Source organism: Hippocampus guttulatus, chromosome 23, assembly GCF_054856545.1.
Source record: "Hippocampus guttulatus isolate MCC_2025c chromosome 23, RoL_Hgut_1.0, whole genome shotgun sequence".
Taxonomy (NCBI): Eukaryota; Metazoa; Chordata; class Actinopteri; order Syngnathiformes; family Syngnathidae; genus Hippocampus; species Hippocampus guttulatus.
The window spans coordinates 4708684-4730193 of NC_141283.1; the positions used below are offsets into that span (position 1 = coordinate 4708684).

Sequence of the window (21510 nt, forward strand, 5' to 3'; positions counted from 1 at the left end):
AATACAATACAATACATGCAGATTTATATAGCGCTTTCACAACAGCGGCAGCTGTAACAAAGCGCTTGACAAAACAGTTAACATAAAGTAAAATAATAAACACAACACATAACATAAAACACGGACAGTCGTGCAGTCCTAACCACTTTTCGGTCACACGCTTTGTTGTTTGAAGCGGTTTGAGATGAAAGAGGAGAGAATCAAAGTGTCCTTTAACCAGTGGATCAGAGACGTCATGCTCAAAATATGCACACGTCGGCTAAAAGCTAAGTTTCAAAGTCAACAAGAAGCTGTAGCATCCATTTGTTTGATTTGTTCAATTATTTCACATCTTGTTCAATTATTTAACGCCCCTGTCAAGTGAACATTCACATTTTTCTCCCTCTTTGGTCCTTGCTCTTCCACCTTCCCCTCCATGGTGTGCACACACTCAAAATTGACAACAAGGCACTCTAAAGCAGCCACATTAGTGGCTGTCACATCTGACGTTAAATAAATAAATAAACAAATAAATATACTGTATATCAGGACAGTTTAATGCCACAGTATACCTCCACAAATGAGTTACTACATAGTTGTCAGTCTTTGCACGTTTCCAGCAATCATCTTCAAACATGTATCATGATTTTTGAAACAAATCCCTGAATTAATAAAGAACTTCATATGATTATATTGGTCCTATGTAATATTTCATATTAATCGAAAGACAATACAAAAATCATTTATCTACCTGTGATCATAATTAATATTGTTGTCCAGTTGATAGCAATCACAATATTTGAAAATACAATGCATTTCATCATCATCGCAAACTACAACCCCAATAAAAAACGCATTGCATTTAAATGAATATCCTCAAATTGAAATACAGTATACAGTATTGTGTTTTGTTGCTAAATAGAGAGGGCATGTTCAAGAAGAAGCCATCCAGGCAAGCACCACCAGCACTGACACATGATTCCAAATCCCGGATGTGCATTTGCTTGACCCGTTGCCTGTGTGCTCACAGTGGTAAGTTCGCGGTTCCATCATATCCCTGACATGACCGTAAGGGTTAACGTGGAACTGGCTCTGTCAGAAAAACAGAAAAGAGAGCACTTACACATTACGGATTACACAAAAACAATATGCAAACAATTTTCTCACATTTTGTTTCACTGATTAACGTTTTACAGAACAAATCCCAACAAGTCACACAATTGAGAGTCACGTTTTACATTCTGAGAATTACCATTATCATTTGGGAATGAAAAACGACACATGCAAACATATTATCTGAGCAAATAATGGTGGATTTTTTTTCATTTATTTTATCTCTGTTTAGTTTAGTTTAGCAAATTATTATGAAAATGACGATGGCACGGTAATGCATGAGATTTGCGCAAGTTTCCCACTAGTCTCTTGGAGTTTTAATATGAACAGAAAGCAAGTTGCACTTACATCATTCGTGAATAAAATCTGAATTTGCGACAAGTTCTTCACCACGTTCTCATACTCTACAATTTCCTCTTGGTTTGAAACAGAGCCTCCCTGAGGGAACCTGTAAGGAATTCATAGCAATGATTAGACTCTCATGATACATATGCCTTGGAGGAGGTCTTGGGGAAAGGCGGGTGGATATTTGTTAGCAACAGAAAGTAGCGCCGCAGACTCTCACTGGTGGTTCAGGTTTGACATATTGGGCTGGCTGAAACATGCTACAATCTTGATTTTGGGGTAGAACAGCAGGAAGGCCAGGCACATCTCATCTGTGGTCGCCAAACCCATCTGCGGAAAGGCAGTATTCATAAAAAAATGTGCTTGTTATCATTGTCTTTTTTTTTTTTTTTTAATTACTCCTACCTGTGTAGCCCCAGTCCTATCCGAAGTACTGTAGGAGCACTCCACCACAATATCATCTCCCTGCAGCAGATGAGACATCACATATTCAAGAATTAATGACTCTATTTAACTACATAATTCTTTGCTATGCTTCGAAGTTAATTTTTTTATGAAGAAACGTTGCCGTTTATATACAGTAACATTTAGATATGACATTTTGTTTCTCCCTCCTTAGAGATAAGGTGAGAAGCTCGGCCATCCGGGAGGAGCTGAGAGTCGAGCCGCTTCTCCTCCACGTCGAGAGGAGCCAGATGAGGTGGCTCGGGCATCTGATTAGGATGCTTCCTGGTCGCCTTCCTGGTGAGGTGTTGCGGGCATGTCCCACCGGCAGGAGTTCCCGGGGATGACCCAGGACACGCTGGAGAGAATATGTCTCTCAGCTGGCCTGGGAATGCCTCGGGATCCCCCGGGAAGAGCTGGAAGAAGTGGCTGGGGAGAGGGAAGTCTGGGCTTCCCTGTTAAAGCTGTTGCCCCAGCGACCCGACCCCAGATACGCGGTAGAAACTGGATAGATGGATCTTGTTCTCCAGCAGGCACAGAAATGGTAAATAGATGAAAAGAAAAAAACCCCAAAAGGAACAAAAAAAAAACAACAACCCCCCCCCCCCCAAAAAAAAACTAAGCTTCTTCAAAAGGAGCACAGTATGGACTTGGAAAAAAAAAACTGGGAGTCAACATTACAGCCCAGATGCAGTGGGCAGGCTTTGCAGCCATCAAGGTGCCACCACATCCCATCTGCAGCTGCGCCATAATAGCGAAAGGGAGGAGCGTTGGAGGGGAAGCTAACGAATGTTTGATTGTGTTGTGTATTGTGTTTGTGTGATGGGTGTGTTGTAAATGTCTCTATTCTCTGTGGGGTGTCAGCTTTTATTTTTACTTTACTTAAAGCAGGCAGGCTCACCGGCTTGATGGTCTTGATGCTTCCCAATCTGGTAATCTCTTGCAGGTTGAAGTCATAGTTCAGATTCATGGCGAGAAATCCTAATTGCTCTCCATTTCTATCCGCAGTGTGCAAAACTTGTCACCATCAACATCATCCAAGGCCGTCGTCAAGACCAAATCTCACTTTTCTTACCTGAAATGTCCCACTCGGATCTCTCTCCCAGCTGTATGAGTGTGCATCATCACAGCAAAAACTTGCAAGTCCGGTACAGGATTGACGATCTGGATAGGTGGAAATGTAGAATTAGGAAAGTAGAAATACCCTGCAGGGCAGTCGCATGACAAAACAACATACCTGAGAAAAGAGGCTGGTGTTACACACGCCATAGGTGCGGAATTTACTCGCTCGAGGAGGAATGTCGTAGTCGATATGACGAAACGGTGATACGCCCGTGGATAGGATTCCGACATCATGCGGCCGCAGTTGGTCTGTGTAGTGCAGCTTTAGACCTGAGCTGTCAATCCTGCCTGTGATAGACAGACAACCCCCCGCCCCTCCAGATGTTACGTTGAGATTCAAAACAGAAGCTTCACCATACGTGTCATCACTCGCTGTCAAAGTTGTGTACCTGATACGTTGTTTAGGTTGCTGTAATGGATCTCCAGCCTGTAAAACGCAACATCGTCCCCACCTCCGATGGGAATGCCGGTGTTTTCCGGCAGCTCAAAGATCTGCGGTGGCGAATGGATCGATCAACACACAATGGCGCAAGTCAAAGGAGAAAGGCGTGAGAAAATTCACATGGTGGACGCCCAACCTGGCTTCCCACAGCCCAAGCGCCAACAATGCCATAGCAGAGGTCCCCCGAGTGGCCCTGGTAGCACTCGCCGTCATAGGGGGTCGTCACGGATGACGGACAGCCGTAGAGCAGCATGTGGTGGACCAGATCACGGTTCTCAATCACCGGCTCAAACTGAAATGAAAATACGTTGCTAATGAAGAACGCGTTGTTCTTGTTGTTGCATAAACAATTTTTTCTACTTCATTTTGTCAAATTCAATCTTGATGGATGTAAAGAGTTCAAGTTCAAGTGTTAAATGTAAACATAATGGACCATGTGATGGTAAATGGACTCATGTAGTTATAATAAAATAACTCCAAAGTGTAATTAAAACAGTGCTGAAATAAAATAAAATAAAACAAAATAAATAAAATAAAGCTATCACTGTGATGAAAATGACATTTTAAATGTATTTTGAAAAAAAAGTTTTCATGTAATACAATTATTTTCTGGAAGTAAAATATTGAATGACTGGCCAATTCATGTTAAGAGAATAAAAGCCAGTGATGAATTACACTGCCCTCCACTCTTGCCCTCCCCCCCCCCCCCCCCCCGCTTAGGATCTAATCTTTTGCTTCTTCTAAATTCAGTTCTTCAATCTAAATAAATTCAGTCCAAAATTTATAAAGTGATTTTCAATGGGGTTGAGGTCTGGGGACTGAGATGGCTTAATTCTCTATCTGGTGAACCATTTCTACGATTTTCAATATGACAGTAAATACTTCAGCAATAAAAGATACATTTATTTGAAGACTTCTAATATATCTTAGTCACAGGTGCCAATAATTACGATATGACGAAATACACTGACAATAAGATCCAATAAAATGATGTGATATACTTTTTTTTTAACCGTCGACTGATGCACCACAATACATTTCAACAAGTGATGATGGATTCAAAATATTAATATTAAGCAAGTGACCTGAATTATGTGATGCTTGGTGATGAAGGTTGGAAACTTCATGACCCTGCAATGGTAATAAGTGTCCTGCGGAGGAATGGTGATCTGCAAAAAAAAAAAAAAAAAAAAAAGGAAGAAATAATAATAATACACACACACACACATACAGTATATATATGTTTTGCAACACACATTATATTTGTAAAGTCAGAATGAAAGCATGACATAATTCCTACGTTTTCCATTGTAGCATTGATGTAGTTTCCTTTTGCCGCAGTAGACCTGGTGACATAATTCAGTAGGTTGAGTTCTTTGAAACCGGCGAGAGCTGCATGGAACCCAATCTCATCCGTCAATCCGTAAGCATAAATCAGCTTCATGGGTTGGGCCTTGCAAATTCCACACAGATACGCAACGGCATGAACGCAAATTGCAAAACAATCGCCGTTGTAAGACAACATTGTGAGACAACAGCAAGTAACCGTGCATGTAAGCTTTTCTTCACCAAAACCGGGTTGGATTACGGACATTCAAAAGAGAACAAACGGTGTTGCTATGGCACTCGCTCATGTCGCACTGGACGAATTAAAGTCACCTTATGGAAGCATTCAGTGGATTGCAATAGGAGAAGACCCAGAAACTGAGGTTAGATGAAACTTGAGCTCGACAATGGACAATTATGTTCTCAACACAATAGAATGAAATTGCAAAATGCCCGAATTGAAAGCTCCACGGTGGGAAACAACAAACAACATGGACTGTAAATGAGAACTTGCTTTTGGCACTTATGACAAGTGATGACTGGAAATTTCTATTTATACTTTATAAAAATTCCGTGCAAATTTGTCACACTCGTAATGATGAATTTAACCTTTTTATTGCATTAAAATATACAATTTAAATACATTAAGAGTAATTGTCATTAGATTTGGTGTGTCCGCACTCTGTATGTAATATATGTATTGATTTTTCTTTGTTTTGATCTGCCTTCTGCTGCCAAGTTGGCATTATAAATGAGAATCTATTCTCGATGGTCCAGCCTGGATTGCTAAAGGTTGGCTAGGATAAATAGATAAATAAATACATAAATAAGCATCTCCCACTCCTCATGTTTATGATTGCTATGTCCAATTCAACAGGTGGAAGAGTTTGGAGTCCTACTTACGGTGATGGGGAGATCTTGGTGGTCACAAGTTTGCAAGGCCCTGGAAAAGGTCATGAGAGTTTGCCCGTCGCTCTCATTGAGGGCCAGCAGAGTGTAGCTCTGCTGGTGGTCCTCGATGGGGTAGCTGTTTTCTGTGGAATAATAATCCTACAGGGAGCAAAACTCTCGCATGAGATCACAAATCTGGCCTCGTTTTAATCCCGTGACTTACTTTAAAGTAGTTTCCGTCTGGACCAACTCCCCCCATGACGAGATCGGCCCCTATCATGTCTCCGTTGGGACTCAGGCCGAAGCCGATCCAGCCGGTGGTGTTGACGATGAATTTGAACGTGATGTTCCCCTGTTGGTCATCGAATCCCCACTTGATGCAGACCAGGTGGTCATTGTCCAGGTAGTCCATGAAGGGCAGGCTCGGATCTGACGCTTGCGCTGCTTCGCTCCAGATCAGACACAGGAGAGGAAGGAGAGCGAGCATGATGTGCCGCTGAGACCCGAGTGCTTTGGACTGAGCCCAAAAATACCCTCCTGGCCTTTTGACACACCTGCAGTGCTAGATGAACCCATGTGATACGTCCCCTCCCAAGACCGTAAACTAAACCCTTGGCCAACTCCCTCACCATCATCCCAACCATCATCTATCATTTCTATAGTCTTGAAATATGAGCAGGAATTCAGAAGGGATTTGTGGGGAAAAAAATGTGAAAAAATAATTGTCGGGGGAAAAAAAAGCAGCATGTGAAGAACAATAAAAAAACAAGATAAAACAATTTATGATTACATTAAATTATGTTCCACTTTAGTTCTTTACTATCCGTGCTTTACATTGATTTTCTTTTTCGATCCAATAATTATCAATGATTTCATCATTAAAATAGTTGAGTCCGCATATTTCTGTTCAAATAACAAAAAGAGATAGATTGGTTTCTTGAAAAAATAAATAAACTGAAAAAGTGGAATTTGCTGTTTTTCACAGGTCACGGGAATCTGGAGCCATTCATAGCATAAATTGAGAGTGGTAACCAATCACATTCACACAATCACTTATTATTTTGTTTGAACCAAACACAACATTTGTCAGGTTTCTTCAGTTGCAGCACAACCAAAACATTGGGAAACACATCTGGACCTGTAAAGCATCTTTCAGCCAGCTGGGGACGACACCAACGTATAAAAATTATTATGGGACCGTTACGTTGTTTTTTTCATGAGGAAAAACAGACGTTTTATATTAAACCGTATTATTCAGAATAATTGTTCCAAGTTGTATTCACTCCTTATATTTGTGTTTTATCGTAGTTTTACCGTTTTTCCCCCGATCTTTAACAAGCTTATACGGAAACCAATGTTGTTTGAGTAATGTTGATATATACTGTTTGGTTTTTTTCTATCAACATTAGTCCAACAACATTGGTTTAAGTATAAACTATGTAAAAAAAATTCAAACATGTTTTTAAAACTGCATGCTAATGACAGGAGTGGAGGCTTCTGTGATCGAGTCCACCTTTCCGGTTTCCCTTCAACGGTTGCAGGTCACTCCCTCCCTTCTACCAGTATACTCGCACATACACACAACTCTGGACGGCTCGAATCAATACGGAGCTCCTCTGCGACTTAACGTGGACCCACTGGCTTCCCCCTTTCGCCATCTTTGCCAGTTCAAAGTGTTTTGTTAGCGGTTGTTTACAGGAACCGCCGTGTTTACGTCACGCAGAAGAAAAGCGGCGGAAGGAAATGGCCAGCTGAGTGTTGGAAAAGCCTTCAAACCGACTGCTCGGTCCTGCTTTTTTTGTGATGATTGATAAATGCTTCGACTATGGCACTGAAGGTAAGATCAGCAACGTTCCTATGCTGCAATAACCGCGACTTTAACTTGTCGTCGTCTCCATTCCCGTTAGGCTGGCTGACTTGCACTTTCCCCACATGAGCTTTATCGTAACTTTGAAAGTCAAAGTTACGAACCGAGGCGCAAATACATCAAAATATTAGAGATTCTAAAGGTGTGTTTGACTCTTAAGGTAACTATGCGAAATAGTAGATGCCACTCATGTTTGGCCTTATGTGGAAAAATGTGTCATTCGGAAAGAGTCTTGTGACATTTTACTACCGTTCAAATGCGGGTCACTTGCAATTTGCAGGGCATGCTGGGAAGTGAAGTCTTTGCTGAAGTGCAAAAAAGCTAATGGTTCACTCATGTGACGATTTTTTTAATGTACTTTGTAATGTATATCAATGGATTGATTTTGAAAATTAAATAAAGAGTATCGCTAAACTGGCAACAATTACTATAATTTATAGAGTTAATTCAGGGGGGCGTACGTTAGTTGAATTAGGACAAGTAAAAAAACAAAACGTAAAAAAACATTTGTGCAGTTACAATTGAGTTTGTTGTCCATGTGTTTGTCAGTTTTATCAAATTACTTCCTGGTTCATGGAGGATGTTGCCATTATGATCGTAATCCTGGACCTTTTATCTCGATCCTCCAAAAAATTGTAGGTTCTTCCTCGGGCCATGCAACACCCTTCCACACATTTTTATAGAAATAGTAATCCTGTCTATTATGATGTCAAAACGATTGCCGCACAAAAGGTCATTAGAAAAAATAAAGTACCCGCCTAAAACTTTTGGACAGTATTGCATTTAAATTACAAATGTTGAAGTCTCCCTGAAATGTGTATTAATGTTCACACACCACAGGGAAGACTGTTGTTTGCAACCCTGACGTATTTGAATGGTTCAAAATAGTATTTTAAAATGAGGCTTCAAAATTGTGAAAAATGTAAGATGCGCACATTTACAGCCAAGACTAAGTTGCTCTAAAGCAATCACGCCAACCTGAAACCTGGTCGTTATGCTAGCTATAAAGTCGTAATTTGTTCTGTCTTCACTCTCTGACATATCAGCACTCACAGTCAACAACGAGGCGCTCTAAAAATGAACTGATAGCCACAGGCCCATGCACTATAAATGAGACTGTTGTGATGACTTTATAAAATAACATACAGAGAAGTAAATACAAACAGTTAAATTCAGTAAATTTCCCCAGTGTGGGACTAATAAAGGATATCTTATCTTATCACCAGACTTAAAGTGACAAATAGTGTGTGCCACTTCTAAGACGTATGCTTCTTTTTTCTTGCTTGTTTTTGGTTGACACTAGTATCTAGATACGAATCAGCAAAAAACAGACCAAGGGGAACGAGTTTGTCCAGTTTCATAGTGAGTGCGCTTCTAGACTGCTGGTGTTTCATGCATGTTGGTATATGTTAATGTTGTACCGCCTACAGAGAAATTGCTGAAAACAAACAAACGTGCGCCTTGTCTGTCTTTGTGCTCAGGCACAGGTTTTATATGACTTCACTGCGGAGCCGGGAAACAATGAGCTGACGGTGAAAGAGGGTGAAACGGTCACTATCACCAATCAGGTGAGTTGTTCTCTGTCAGCTTGTAATACAGTGAAAAGCTTAAATAGTACATTATGAGAACACCATTTTTTATTACATATCTTTAGTGACAAATGGGAGTTGTCTCTCACAAGGGGAAAGACTGCAGCACAAATTCACCTCCGCACACTAAAGTGGAGACACGTGACCGTCCCCAAAAAAAACTCAAGTCCACCCAAGGTCTCAACGTGTGCAGAAACACCAGTGTCACAAATGGCCAGAGGAAGGAAATAAAAGAGCAAACATGATGTCATTATAGTCAGAGGCCAACAGTTCAAAGGTCTCTTTGCTGTGTTCACTGGACTGCAAAGTTTTCAAAGTCTGAAGCCATTTAGTTCAGAGGCTGCCGCTGTGAGCTCAGATTGATTCCGACACATACGTCTATGTGCGGATGCCTTATAAATAGTGTAATTTTTTGTTTTGTTTTGTTGATTTTGGATGTGCGGATTTATGTTTCTATGTCGGTTCATCAAAACATGCCAAACTGTGGTGTTTAAAAACAAAAAAGTTAGCTGTACTGAATTAATGACATCCACTTTCGCTCGACGTTTTGTCAGGTCCATTACAAAGCGTGTTAGTTGTGCAACCCCGAGGAAACGGAAGTCCGTCATGAACTTAGACAGCAAATTTAACATTCTTGTGTAAGATAAATGAACTCTTACAAGATCATATTGTTAGTAAAGGACGAAGCAAGCTTAATTTGAATGGCAGTAAATCCTCCTTATTCGCAAGAACATGCGGGAGTCATGCTTATTTTTCAAAAAAGACATTTTTTATGACAAGCGGCAACACATAGAGCAACTAGCCAGGCAGTGGGATGAGCGAGCTAGCAGCTAGCGCTAGCTGCTAACGTTAGCTTTTGGAAAACGGGTCACAAAATACACCTTGACATTTGCTGAATTGAGTCTTGCTTAACACGCTGCTGAAACAAAGCGTGAACTGAAAATTACGTTGACTTCTGCAAAGGTCTGTGTGAGCACCTTGTGTCGTGGTAATACTGGACGTGTTCTTTTTTTTTTCTTTCTTTTTAAACAAGAATTATTGTGTATCCAAGTCCACTGCTTGGGAACATATTGAGATGTCAGACTGACTTTCAATTGATTCATTGGTGTGTATCCAAAATGGTTTCTAATTTGGGTTACAGCACATTGGTGGTGGCTGGATTGAAGCGCAGAACTCCCGAGGGGATGTGGGACTGGTGCCTATAGACTACGTAGAGGTGAGAGCAACACACACAACTAAAGGTCACACATCCTGTACTGTATTCTAAAACAAACCAAAAACAAAAAACGCAAGCAGATAGCTACCCACCCACCCGAAAGTAAAATCTCAAGAGGAAGCGCCTCCTCGAGAGCTTTGCTGATTCGGTCGTCTCGGCTCGTCCGTTTGACCTGCTGGAGTGACTTCACTGTAAGGATGAGATTCCCTCTGGAGTCCCTTGTGGAGTGTTCAAAAATACGGCTTGCTCCGTACAGATATAGACATATCAAACAATGTTATTTGTCAGTCTTTGGGGATCCACGGAGGTCAAGACACACAGAAAGCCCTTGAAGATTCTCCTCGTCATACCGTTTAGTTACGAGGTTGCAAGCTATCTTTTTCGAGGAGGCTCGACATAAAAATGAAGGAACGAAGGTGAAGCTGTTCATTTCTGAACTTGTCTCTGGAAGGCAAGAGCAAGAGACACAGTGACACATTGGTTGAGTTTATATTTTGTTGTTTTGTGTGAAAGTGCGTTTGTGTGTTGATTTTGAAACATGACTGTCGTAAATGTGTTGTCCGTTATTGTTCTTTTCTATGGCTTCAATCAGCTGTATGGCGATGTTTTGAATTCGAAAGTCATATTTCATTTTTTGTCCATTTACTTGTACGAGAAGGCTGATGAATGCGATTTGAGGTGCTTACTACCTGAAAATTTTTCTTCTGTGGCTGCTACCAGCAATGTCTTCTTCCAAAATGACCAAAACATGCACGGTATGAGGTGTCTGTTTTATTTTATTATGATAATGAAAATACCGGCACACGTGTTCCTTTTATTGCATTCAAATAAACGCACGCAATTGGTCTCAGTTTTTTTTTTTGTATAAACTTCCAGTGGAACGTTGTCGCGTTACCGCCGAGGAATGCACCTGTAAAAGTCATAAAGTCTCAATTTGGAATTTTTTTTCCTTTTCTGCTATCCTTCTCATCTGCAGCTCAACAAATCGGCCCTCCCGTCGTTCCCCGCAGCAGGAACCGCCACGCCGGCTGCCGGCGTCGGGAACATCGTAAATTCGGATCTCTCCTTCTTTGACGCCTTTGCCCCCACGTCGACGCAGCAAAACCAGGTAATGCGGATACTTTGTCACTCCAAACAGCGCCAGAAATGCTCTCTTTGTTGTACCCCCCCCCCCACACACACACACACACGCACATTCTGTGCAACCCACATGCACATAAATGCAGAAGTGAGAGCCCTTAAATGTCATCCAGCTTGTGTCATGTTTGCATTTTAGCATACTAGAAGGAAATGAGCTGGAACAGGAAGTTCCAAGGAAATGAGTTTACTGCTGCATCGGTACAAATCTGGGCAGAGAAAGCGGATGAGTCAAGGAATGCCCCCCCCCCCCCCCCCCTCCGCTCACTCTCAAACTCACGCACACGTTCCCTTTACTTTTCCCCCTCTCCATTCCTCAACCTTCTCTTCCTTCCCCCAAGGTGGACACTAGGCGCTTGAGCCCCCAGCCCGACACCCCTGATACCCCAGTTTCCCCCTACTTTACTTCCCCCGATGAGGTAACCGCCACCCGGGGATGGTCAAAGGGGGCGAGCGGCATGATCCGCCTCCAAAAACCCCTCGCGCCAATCGGCCCCTCCCCGTCTGCCTCCCGTTGCCTGTGCAAAAGCATGACCTCACACTAACTGTTCATCGCCCTTAACACGCGTAGATTTTGATTGTTTGAATCAGCACATTAGGGATTATGATCAATGTATTGCAAATCATTCGGGTTTACTATGGAAAAAAAAACATCACAGGGAATCTAAAAAAAATAAAAATAAAAAAAAGTCTACACACCCTTGTTCACATGCCATATTTTGGTGACATGAAAAAAAAATGAAACCAAGTTTGATCATTTTAAAAACTGGATATCTCACCCCCCCAAAAAAAGAAAAATCGGACTTGTAAAGGTTTAGATCACAAAATCCTGTCATTTGAAGAAGGGTGTGTTGGCTTTTTATATCCACTGTATATTCTGGAAAACACTGTTGGAATATTGCGCGCCATTCAAATCATATGATGGCTGATGCGTTTTATTTTTATTTGTTTGTTTATTTTTAATAAGTATAAGTAAGGGCTTATTATTAACTCATTCAATCCCAGCCATTTTCACTGGAGCAACCCCCTCAATTCCAGCGTTTTACTGGATTTTGACTGATCTTGCAAGGCCCACAGAATATTTGGTTCTAACGCTATATAAACATGGACCCTACCAAAATAAAGTTTGGACTCTCTTCTTTCAGCAGGAAAAAAAAATATTTCTATCTTTTTCCATTCTTCAGCAATTGGCATTACAAAATGGCTATGTTTTATGAAAATGGCGATTCCTGGGCAAAAAACTGAGAAAAAGAGCTTTTTGTAAAAGCATGCATTTCAAGCACGTGAGGCACCACTGCCACCTACTGGTCGCTTTCTTAAATGTTTTACAATGCAAACGGCTTATTCTCATTCACTGATTGCATCAGACCCTCCTCCTCTCTATGACGCAAAAAAAAGACTTAGACGTACAAGTACGTCCTTGGTAGGCGGGGCCTAATTTTAAAAAGATGTACAAGTACGTCTTGTGGAATGAAAGAGTTAATTCACTACCAAGTCTGCCTTTTACTAGCCCTCAGCTAAGAGGGACTTCAAAGGCAAATATGTGCTCCGCATGCATGTGGAAGCCTTCAAGGTTTTCGAGTGCATGCTCGGCAACCGTCCCAACGAAAAAAAACAGAATCGGCTACGTTGAAAGGTTATTGTATCAATCTATACCGTTCTGCGCTTGACGTTGCAGGCCAACAGCAATGGCAACGATCCCTGGTCATCGTGGAACGCGGACCCCTCGGCAGGCGCCTCCAACAACTCGGCGTCCAATCCGGAGGGCACCCAGACTGTCAGGGCGGCCGCGGGCGACTCCTGGGGCGTCGCCGCTCAGGGTCACCCTCAGGCCTACCAGGGTCCAGGTAAGAACACAGGCTTGCCTCTGTGGTTTTTGTCGCAAAGATGACTAGAAGAGCCAAGCGCTGTCCATGAAAGTGGAATGGTGAATTATTTTGGGTGTGTAATTTAGGTCACACTGTGAGTGCCTTCCATGTGGTGCGAAAGAAAAAGCATAAGGGCAGACTGGTGTAATCATTACATCCCCTGGTCCTCAGGTTAGAGGGGTGAGGCGACTCTTAATCGTCATGTTGAAGGGTGCGTGTCTCTTAAAAAGTCTGAGGCAAGATTCATTTGTGTCATGTATTTTTGTTGAGCTTCTTGCTAGTATGATTTTGAATACAAAGCACAAAATATAAATACAGTGTACCTGTTCTGAATGGCCTGCCAATTACGTCCCCAAAAGTGCTCCGCTATGGGATTGCATTTCCATGAGAACTGTGTAAGAATATGCAGAAGTGTTTTTTTTCCATGCAACTTGACACAAATGAAATATGTCGCCCATGTAGAAAAAAAAAAAATCTGCAGCTGTGTGTCGTCTGACCCAGCAGATAGTGCGCGCCTGTCGTGATTTTTTTGGAAAAAGTTGGACTCGCGCATGAGTCAAGCAGGCAAAATTACGGCTGACCTCAATTCTCCCATTTGTTTTTGTGAAAGGAAAACAACATCGGAACAGAATGAACAGACTTTTTCCCTCTTTGTTTCTCTCCTCTCTTTCCAAAGACATCTACCCCTATCCTTACCTTATCGATTGCACAGGTATGCGATGCATGGTGTGCCCACGAGCCCGATTTTCTTTTGTGACAGGCAAATATTAAAAGCATGTGACAACTTTTGCTCTTCATATTAACACTGTGTTGATTGTTTGGTACAAGCTGCGACTGGTTATCTATAAAAAGAAAATGGCGCCAAAAAGTGAAATCACCACCACCGGGCGTGATGAATTCTATCTGACAGTTGAGGTGAAAGCGACTAATGTTGGCAACTAATCCATGCGCGGGACGGATTTTGCTGCTTGCCAGAACGATCTGATTTATTTCTCCAGTTTTAATAGCACATTTCCTTGAAGCAGGTCTGTAAAACTGACTCATGTCAAGTTCAGCAAGTTGTTTTCCAACTAGCTTGGTGCTGTTGAAATGCGACTGATCGCTTGGGGCCCGGATGATCTGCATAAGGGACGGCTCGACGTGCTCGTCGTTATTTGCTTTGTGGAGTTTCTGTGAGGTTTGAAACATGTCACCGTCAAAAAAAAAAAAAAAAGGGTCCCGAAAATGTTGTCATTCTCGTTTTTAATGACTTCTTTAAAACGCAGTCTTCAAACCGGTGCGCCAATCGAGTCGGATAGCACATTGAGGTCAAAATACAACATGGTGGGATCAAAATAGCGTTCCACTTTTTGTGTGTGTATTTACGCAGATTTCCCCCCCCCCCCCCCCCCCCCCCAAAACAATAAGTCGCCCTGAATGTCAACACTCAGTTTTGGACTAAGTTGTAACCAACACGAAAAACAGAGAGCTGTCTAAGCTTTGACAACAAGCAATTGTGAAGCTGAGACATGATAAGGAACATTACAGCTGTGCATCAAATTTACCAGACGTGACAAGGAGGGCAAAAGACGATGTCTTCATCGCAACCATTGTTGACCATTTTGTTCCACTTGCTTCCAGGAGCTGAAGATGACGAATGGGACGACGAGTGGGACGACAAGTCCACCGCCGGTTACGGCGAGGGCGAATCGGGAGACGGCAACGCCATGCAGCGAGGCGGCGCTCATGCGTCAATGAAACTCAAGTAAGGTTTCATCGTTTTGGAGCGGCGCTTGAGGTCTCCACTTGGGCCAAAAATCGGAAAATCATACGCTGTTATTCCATTTCGATGACATTAGAACATCTTTCTACACAGATTCAGTGTCTTTTGAAAGACACTTTCATGTGTCCCTTTATTGGAACCGGTTTAAAGATCTACTTTGAGGGTGTGACCTACAAAATACTTCCAACCTGAGTTTCCTGATTTTTCGACATCCACATGTATCTTTTTTTGGGAGGGGTTTGCTTTTCATACCCCTCCCAAAAAAAGATACATGTTTATCTGAGGCATTCTGGATGTTGTCTTCATCAGATGGCTACTCAAGCGCTGCGCAAGGTCTGCCTATAGTCAGTCCTTCAAAATAAAAGCCGGATTATAATTACAGTGTCACCACACTTTCTAAAGCCAAGTGTTGGCTTATTTAACAGTCACACTTAATAAAGAAGCACAAAATTGTTTGCGCATGACTGCTAAGTACGCCACCGTGGAGCCAAATAACCTGTGGTGAAAGTGTTATTTTACCCCTTCGCTTTTATTTTGAAGGCCTGTTGTTTTTTTGTTTTGTTTTTTTGACAGGGTAATGTCCCTTAAACTCGTCTCAGTGTTGCCAAGCAGATCGAAAGGCTTGCTATTGCCTTGAGTTGTTTAAAAAAAAAACAAGCCTGGACTGTTGAATATGTCTTGCCGTCTCTTCTTGTCCACCGACACTTCATTTCAAATATCACCTCAGCATCACGTTTCCGTTTTGCCTATCAGGTTTCCTGGGTTCTCAAAGTCTGGTCCCGAGTTGTACCTCCTGTGCAAGCAGATTGCAAAGGGCAAGGACAAGCTACCAATTTATGTAGGTTCTATTATTTGGTCAGTATGGTTCGAGACACTTGAACATTTGAAATGAGCTTACTGGTGAAGAATTATTCTGTGCTCAGGACTGACATTACACCCTTGTCCACGTGATTTCCCGCTCGAAAAAAGGCCCTGAAAAATCAATTGACTCGTTTCTGTAGATGGGCGAGGTTGGCCCGGTGTGGCTTTACCCGGAATCGCAGCTGGACTGTGTGGTGGCCGACCCCAAGAAAGGCTCCAAGATGTACGGCCTCAAGAGCTACATCGAGTACCAAATCACACCCAACGTAAGCGGCCCCGCTCCTGCCGCGGCTTTCACTCCGCCGTGCTGTCCGCTTGGTGCGTTAACTCGCCGCCATGCCCATTTCAGACCACGAACCGACCCGTCAATCACAGATACAAGCACTTTGACTGGCTGTACGAGAGGCTCCTGGACAAATTCGGCTCGGCCATTCCCATCCCGTCCTTACCGGACAAACAGGTAACAGGTGAGTGTCGCTCTTGTCGCATCTTTTGTCAACGCGCTAGTGTGATGAGTGTGATCTCACTTTTTTGTTTGTTTTTTTTGGTCTATGCCAGGGCGCTTTGAGGAAGAATTCATTAAGATGCGAATGGAGCGGTTGCAGGGCTGGATGAGCAGGATGTGCAGGCACCCAGTCGTTGCCAGCAGTGAAGTATTTCAGCTGTTCCTCACGTATAAGGATGAGAAGGTACGGCGTCTTCACTTTGTACTGTCTTGTTTGAGGCGATAGAAAATGTTCATGGCAGCAAATATGTATTTGTCTACGCCAGGGGTGGCCAACCAGTCAAAGACTAAGAGGCAATTTTTTTTACTGTTACTGCAAAGAGCCACACACACACACACACTCACACACACGTACTGGGCACCCTGCCCTAAAAACGGAGGCAATTCGCTGACTATCTTAGCACTTAGCACCGTTGTCTGCGCATGAGCGGTGATTCAGTCATCTGATTGGTTGCCCTCTATGTCAATCAAGTAACGGGATTGATGATAGGCTGACGTAGTATGTTCTATGTATTAAGCACCGTTGTTTGAATGGCAGCGCCATCGCTGAGGCGTTTTCGACAATTGTCGTGTGAAAGCCCGGGAGCCGCATGGAAGCAGCCAAAGAGCCGCATGCGGCTCGCGAGCCGTGGGTTGGCCACCCCTGGTCTACCCGTTTACTATACTTTAACTTGATACAAGGTGTCCATTTGTTTTGTCACTGGAAAGCAAATCATCTGAATATTGTCTCACTTGAACCACGCAATATAAATCCGGCCTCATAACAAAGTGCCGATATGTGATGCAAAAAAAAAAAAAATGTGTTTGAATGGCGCAGGACTGGAAAACGGGCAAGAGAAAAGCAGAAAAGGACGAGACGGTGGGAGTGATGATCTTCACCACGATCGAGCCTGAAGCCGCTGATTTGGATCCTATCGAAGTGTGAGTGAAAGAATCGCAAAGCATCCCTCATAATCACTCACTGGCCTTTTTTTTTTGGGGGTGGGCGTTCGCACTCAGGGAGCAGAAATGCGAGCAGTTCAACAGGTTTACCAAAGCAATGGACGACGGGGTGAAGGAAATCCTCACGGTGGGCCACGAGCACTGGAAGCGCTGCACGGGCCGTACGTACACAACGCCGAAAAAAAACCCCATCGATATTTGTCCATCATTTGAAATCCCAATTCCCCCTTTTCTGTGAATTCAGCTCTGCCAAAAGAATACCAACGAATCGGTAAAGCCTTCCAGAACCTCTCCTCGGTGTTCACCAGCAGCGGTTACCAAGGTACTGCGATATTGCGAAATATGTTTTGTCGTCACTGTGCTCATCCAGGAAGTGATTGTGAATGTTTTGGGGGGGATATGCTTCACTCCAAGCGCCGCGGGGAATAATGTCATGGCGAGAAATCTAATCGGAGCGTCTCAACACATTGCTCTGATGTCACGGTCACTCGGACGGGATCAAGGCCGTTTTGCGACGTCTTCTAATATGCCGTGACGCACACCGGCGATGGCAATTATTCAAGAAATTGCGAATGGAATAATTTGGAGTGCAACTGGATATCGGAATCACATCAAAATTGCCACTTGGAGTGTAGTTGGACGGATTTTGCATTATTAACTCATTCAGTGCCAGCCAATTCTAGGCCAAGTCTGAAAAGACGTTTAAAAACGTCTTTGGGAGTGAATGAGTTAAGAAAGTAAAATAAAATCATCTTCCGCCTGTAGGTGAGGAAACGCTGACTGATGCCATGACGGCCGCAGGGAAGACCTATGAGGAAATAGCGCAGTTGGTAGCAGAGCAGGTAGGCGCTCATTATTTCAATGAATTTCAAATCATCTCTATTATTATTATAATTATAGTTATTCTTATGATTTTTTTTTAAACCCGCCAATTCTGTCTTCACTTGTTCAAAGTATCCCCCATTGTAGTTTCTAAATCTGACTGAAATGTTGCTTTTTGTTGCCGGCTTCTGAAACTGGCCTTTTGTTTTGCCGCGGCATGGAGGAGGAATTGTGTGGTAAGACTTGACGATCCAGACATGCATCTCAAGTCCTCCTTTGTTGACTTGTCGTCGAGATTTATTTTATTTATTTATTTTTTAAAGTTATGGTTTGATCTCAAAGGTCTTACCATTAGATGTCCCCTTAGCGAACAAATAGCGGGCACGTTCAAATAGAAAAAATCTCTTCTTTCAGGAATCTGCAATACTGGATGCATATTAGCTTTTCCCCATGTTCCCACTTATCAGTTGTGCGCTACTTCCCGCTTAGATATCCCTGACATGTTCAACAATGCTCTTCCTTTCAGTTCTAATCTAGACATGTTTTTGCATCTGGTGTTTGTATCTGTGTGCCTGTCATCGAATCCAATCCAGCCCAAAAAGGACCTCCACTTCCTCATGGAGACCAACAACGAGTACAAAGGTTTGCTTGGATGCTTCCCGGACACCATTGGCGTTCATAAGGTACAGCAGCCTCCACGTTCAGAACGCTATCCGTTACCTATAGCATGAGGCTCTCAGGTGAGCCCAACGGAGCTCAGCGGCTATCATGTGATTTTCAATTAATCAGCATCAGGTTAAAACGATGGGCTTTCTCGATTTTCTTCCATCATGTATGGAATGTAGCATTTTGAGTTTTTGTGCAAAAGAGAGGGGCAGAAAATTGTTTTGTTCGTTAGTATGGGAAGACCAACGATTTTGACATGTCTCCCTCTCTTGTGGCGCAGGCCGCCATTGACAAAGTGAAGGAAGGCGACAAGTTGGTGGCCACGAATAAAATCACCCCTCAGGAAAAGGTCACCATGGCGAAACGAGTCAGCACCATGTCTTATGCGTTACAAGGTACGGGCGCGGCGTTCGGCGGGGTGACTCGCCCGGCGCATTCTGACCGTTTTGTCTCGCTTGAATCTCCCAGCTGAGATGAACCACTTCCATAGCAACCGTATCTACGACTACAATCGCGTCATGCAGCTCTACCTGGAAGAACAAGTCAAGTTTTACGAGACGGTAAAGAACAATTCTGTCACATGTAATTAGACAGCCCCCCCCCCCCACACACACACACACACTATTTGGATAAATGCTCTGCTCAGCCACCCCTTAACGGCCTTCTTTTTTGTTTATGCTCTTTGTGAACCGCCAGATCGCTGCGAAGCTGAGACAAGCTCACAGTCAGTTCACGACAATGTGAACGGAACTGTCAAGGTGCGGCCGAAGAAGTCCACATCCCAAATTTTCCCTCGTACTGCCGCTTGCGTCTCTCTCTCTCTCTCTCTCTCGCTCTTTTTTTATTCACTTTTCATCCCTCCTTATCCCCTAGATGGATTTTTTGAGCGCTAAACGGCGTTTAATATAGAAAGGCCCAGCGCTGATAGCAGATGATGACACGCAATTATTGTTCCCTTTTTCTTTTTAAAGATCTGCGGGCTGGTAGCGGGAACAAAACACGCAAAAACGCAATTTACACAACTGAGAAATAGCCGTGACACTGTAGGCGCTTTAAAAAAAAAAAACACCTTCAATTCAGAACCCAGTAAATTTATCATGGAAACTACTCGGTGCCTTTTCATATGAATGTGTATGTTCGACATGTTTTCGGCGTCGCATCCCTCGAAGGAAACAATGTGTGCGTGTTTGTGTGTCCGCCGCCTCCTTTCTTCCTGCACTTCCTGTTTAGATGACGGGAAGCTCCGCCCCTTCCAGTCCTCTACCCACGTGCCTTGCTTAGTTGAACTGGGGGGGGGACCGAGAGCTTCAATCCAATTCCATTTTTTTTTTCATTTGATGGACGTTTACATTTCAAGACCGAATGCGCATTTAATGACTATGAATGGATCCCCCACCGCCTTTAATCGGAGTCTGACGTTTTTATATGAAGATGTAGGACCTATAGAGCACATATGCAGTTTGTTTTTGCTTTTCGCTTGCAATCAATCTCTACTTTTTTTTTCATGTGATACACATCTATCATATATGTATAAATACATATTTAATAAGCACGTTGACCGGCATCATGGGTGCATATGTACAATGTAAGTGAGGCCTGTTTGACAAATTGAAGGGTCTGTTGTGGTCAGTGCAAACTGACATCTATCGTTTTTGTAAAGGCAGACTTTGAAGGTGAAGGTGCATTGGCTCATATTTGTACATGTGTGCCTAATGAAGTGGCTGGTGAGTGTACAGTACATACAAATAAATATACACTATTCCATCAGGTGCCGTTTTTGTCTTTTGATTTTGTGCGTCAAGAGGTACAAAAATAAATAGACTAGGTTTATTAGACAATAATTTTCCTCTTCGTTTGAGTTTTTTTTTTTTTTTTTAAATGTGCGAAGAATCCTCGTTTTGTTCTTGGTGTCCGTCCGTGCACAGTGAGGCCCTTATCCGCGCTGAGCAGATTCTTGCGTTGGAGATGCGGTGACGAATGAGAATGAGCGAGCCAAGGGTCAAAAAGGGGGTTTGTGCATTCGTGTCCAAGTGTGCATGGGGGGGGGTGAAAGAGGCCTTTTTAGCCCTGCACGAGGCTCCCGCTGTCAACAGGTGCAGCTGGAGACAAACAAGTCATTTAAAGCAGCTGTAAAGTGCAAATAAGTTTGGCACACCGCGGAGAAGTGTGTTAACAATCCTGCCGATTTTGAATGAATGATTGTTTAAAAAAAAAAAAGTAGATCAAATGAAGCTTCAAAATTGTGGAATTCAAGCCGTTCTTTCCGCTCAAACTCCGGGGTTGTCCGCTGAATTGCCTAATTAAACAAACAAACTTCATCTAGCATCTTTCTTAAGCCTACACACTGCTCCATGTCCGAGACATGAAAATATATTCTGTTCAAGCAACCCTGGATATCATGGAGCTTTTCCAAGCTGAGACAATGAGACGCTCTAAATTGCCCATGCCAGCCCAAAGCCCTCGTCCACATGCTAGCTGTCAAGTCGGAATTCTGAAAAAGAAGAAAAAATCCCCTCCTCGCTCTCCCGCTTTTTTCAGCATAATATGCGTGCACTCACAACCATCAACGATGCGCTCTAAAGCGGCGACGTCAGCAGATTTGTCTGAGTTAAT

At 43.0% G+C, this 21510-nt stretch overlaps 2 protein-coding genes across 4 annotated transcripts; one reads left to right on the plus strand and one right to left on the minus strand.

Annotated features, from left to right (window-relative positions):
- Window positions 1-565: 565 nt before the first annotated feature.
- LOC147185828 (DBH-like monooxygenase protein 2 homolog) lies at window positions 566-6396 on the minus strand. The gene is given in 14 exon segments (XM_086104278.1): window positions 566-1071; window positions 1441-1540; window positions 1658-1767; window positions 1843-1902; window positions 2783-2879; window positions 2957-3045; window positions 3119-3291; window positions 3393-3495; window positions 3582-3737; window positions 4531-4614; window positions 4746-4898; window positions 5675-5821; window positions 5886-6200; window positions 6202-6396. Coding segments are annotated over 14 exon segments (1854 nt in total). The 5' UTR covers window positions 6310-6396; the 3' UTR covers window positions 566-912.
- An 801-nt stretch (window positions 6397-7197) lies between these two features.
- On the plus strand, window positions 7198-20664 carry LOC147185829 (sorting nexin-9-like). Of its 3 annotated transcripts, none has more exons than XM_086104415.1 (19): window positions 7198-7499; window positions 8833-8891; window positions 9011-9097; window positions 10260-10334; window positions 11311-11442; window positions 13150-13318; window positions 14960-15083; window positions 15855-15939; window positions 16103-16228; window positions 16312-16429; window positions 16521-16651; window positions 17285-17388; window positions 17467-17570; window positions 17654-17731; window positions 18175-18251; window positions 18825-18914; window positions 19178-19292; window positions 19366-19457; window positions 19594-20664. In XM_086104415.1, exons 1-19 carry the CDS (start codon window positions 7466-7468, stop codon window positions 19639-19641), a joined length of 1848 nt encoding a protein of 615 aa, XP_085960541.1. In that variant the 5' UTR covers window positions 7198-7465; the 3' UTR covers window positions 19642-20664. The 3 variants fall into 3 exon arrangements, with proteins under 3 accessions (XP_085960541.1, XP_085960543.1, XP_085960542.1); XM_086104417.1 differs by lacking the exon at window positions 8833-8891 and adding an exon at window positions 11813-11890; XM_086104416.1 differs by lacking the exon at window positions 8833-8891 and having other exon boundaries at window positions 7199-7499.
- The last annotated feature ends 846 nt before the right edge of the window (window positions 20665-21510 follow it).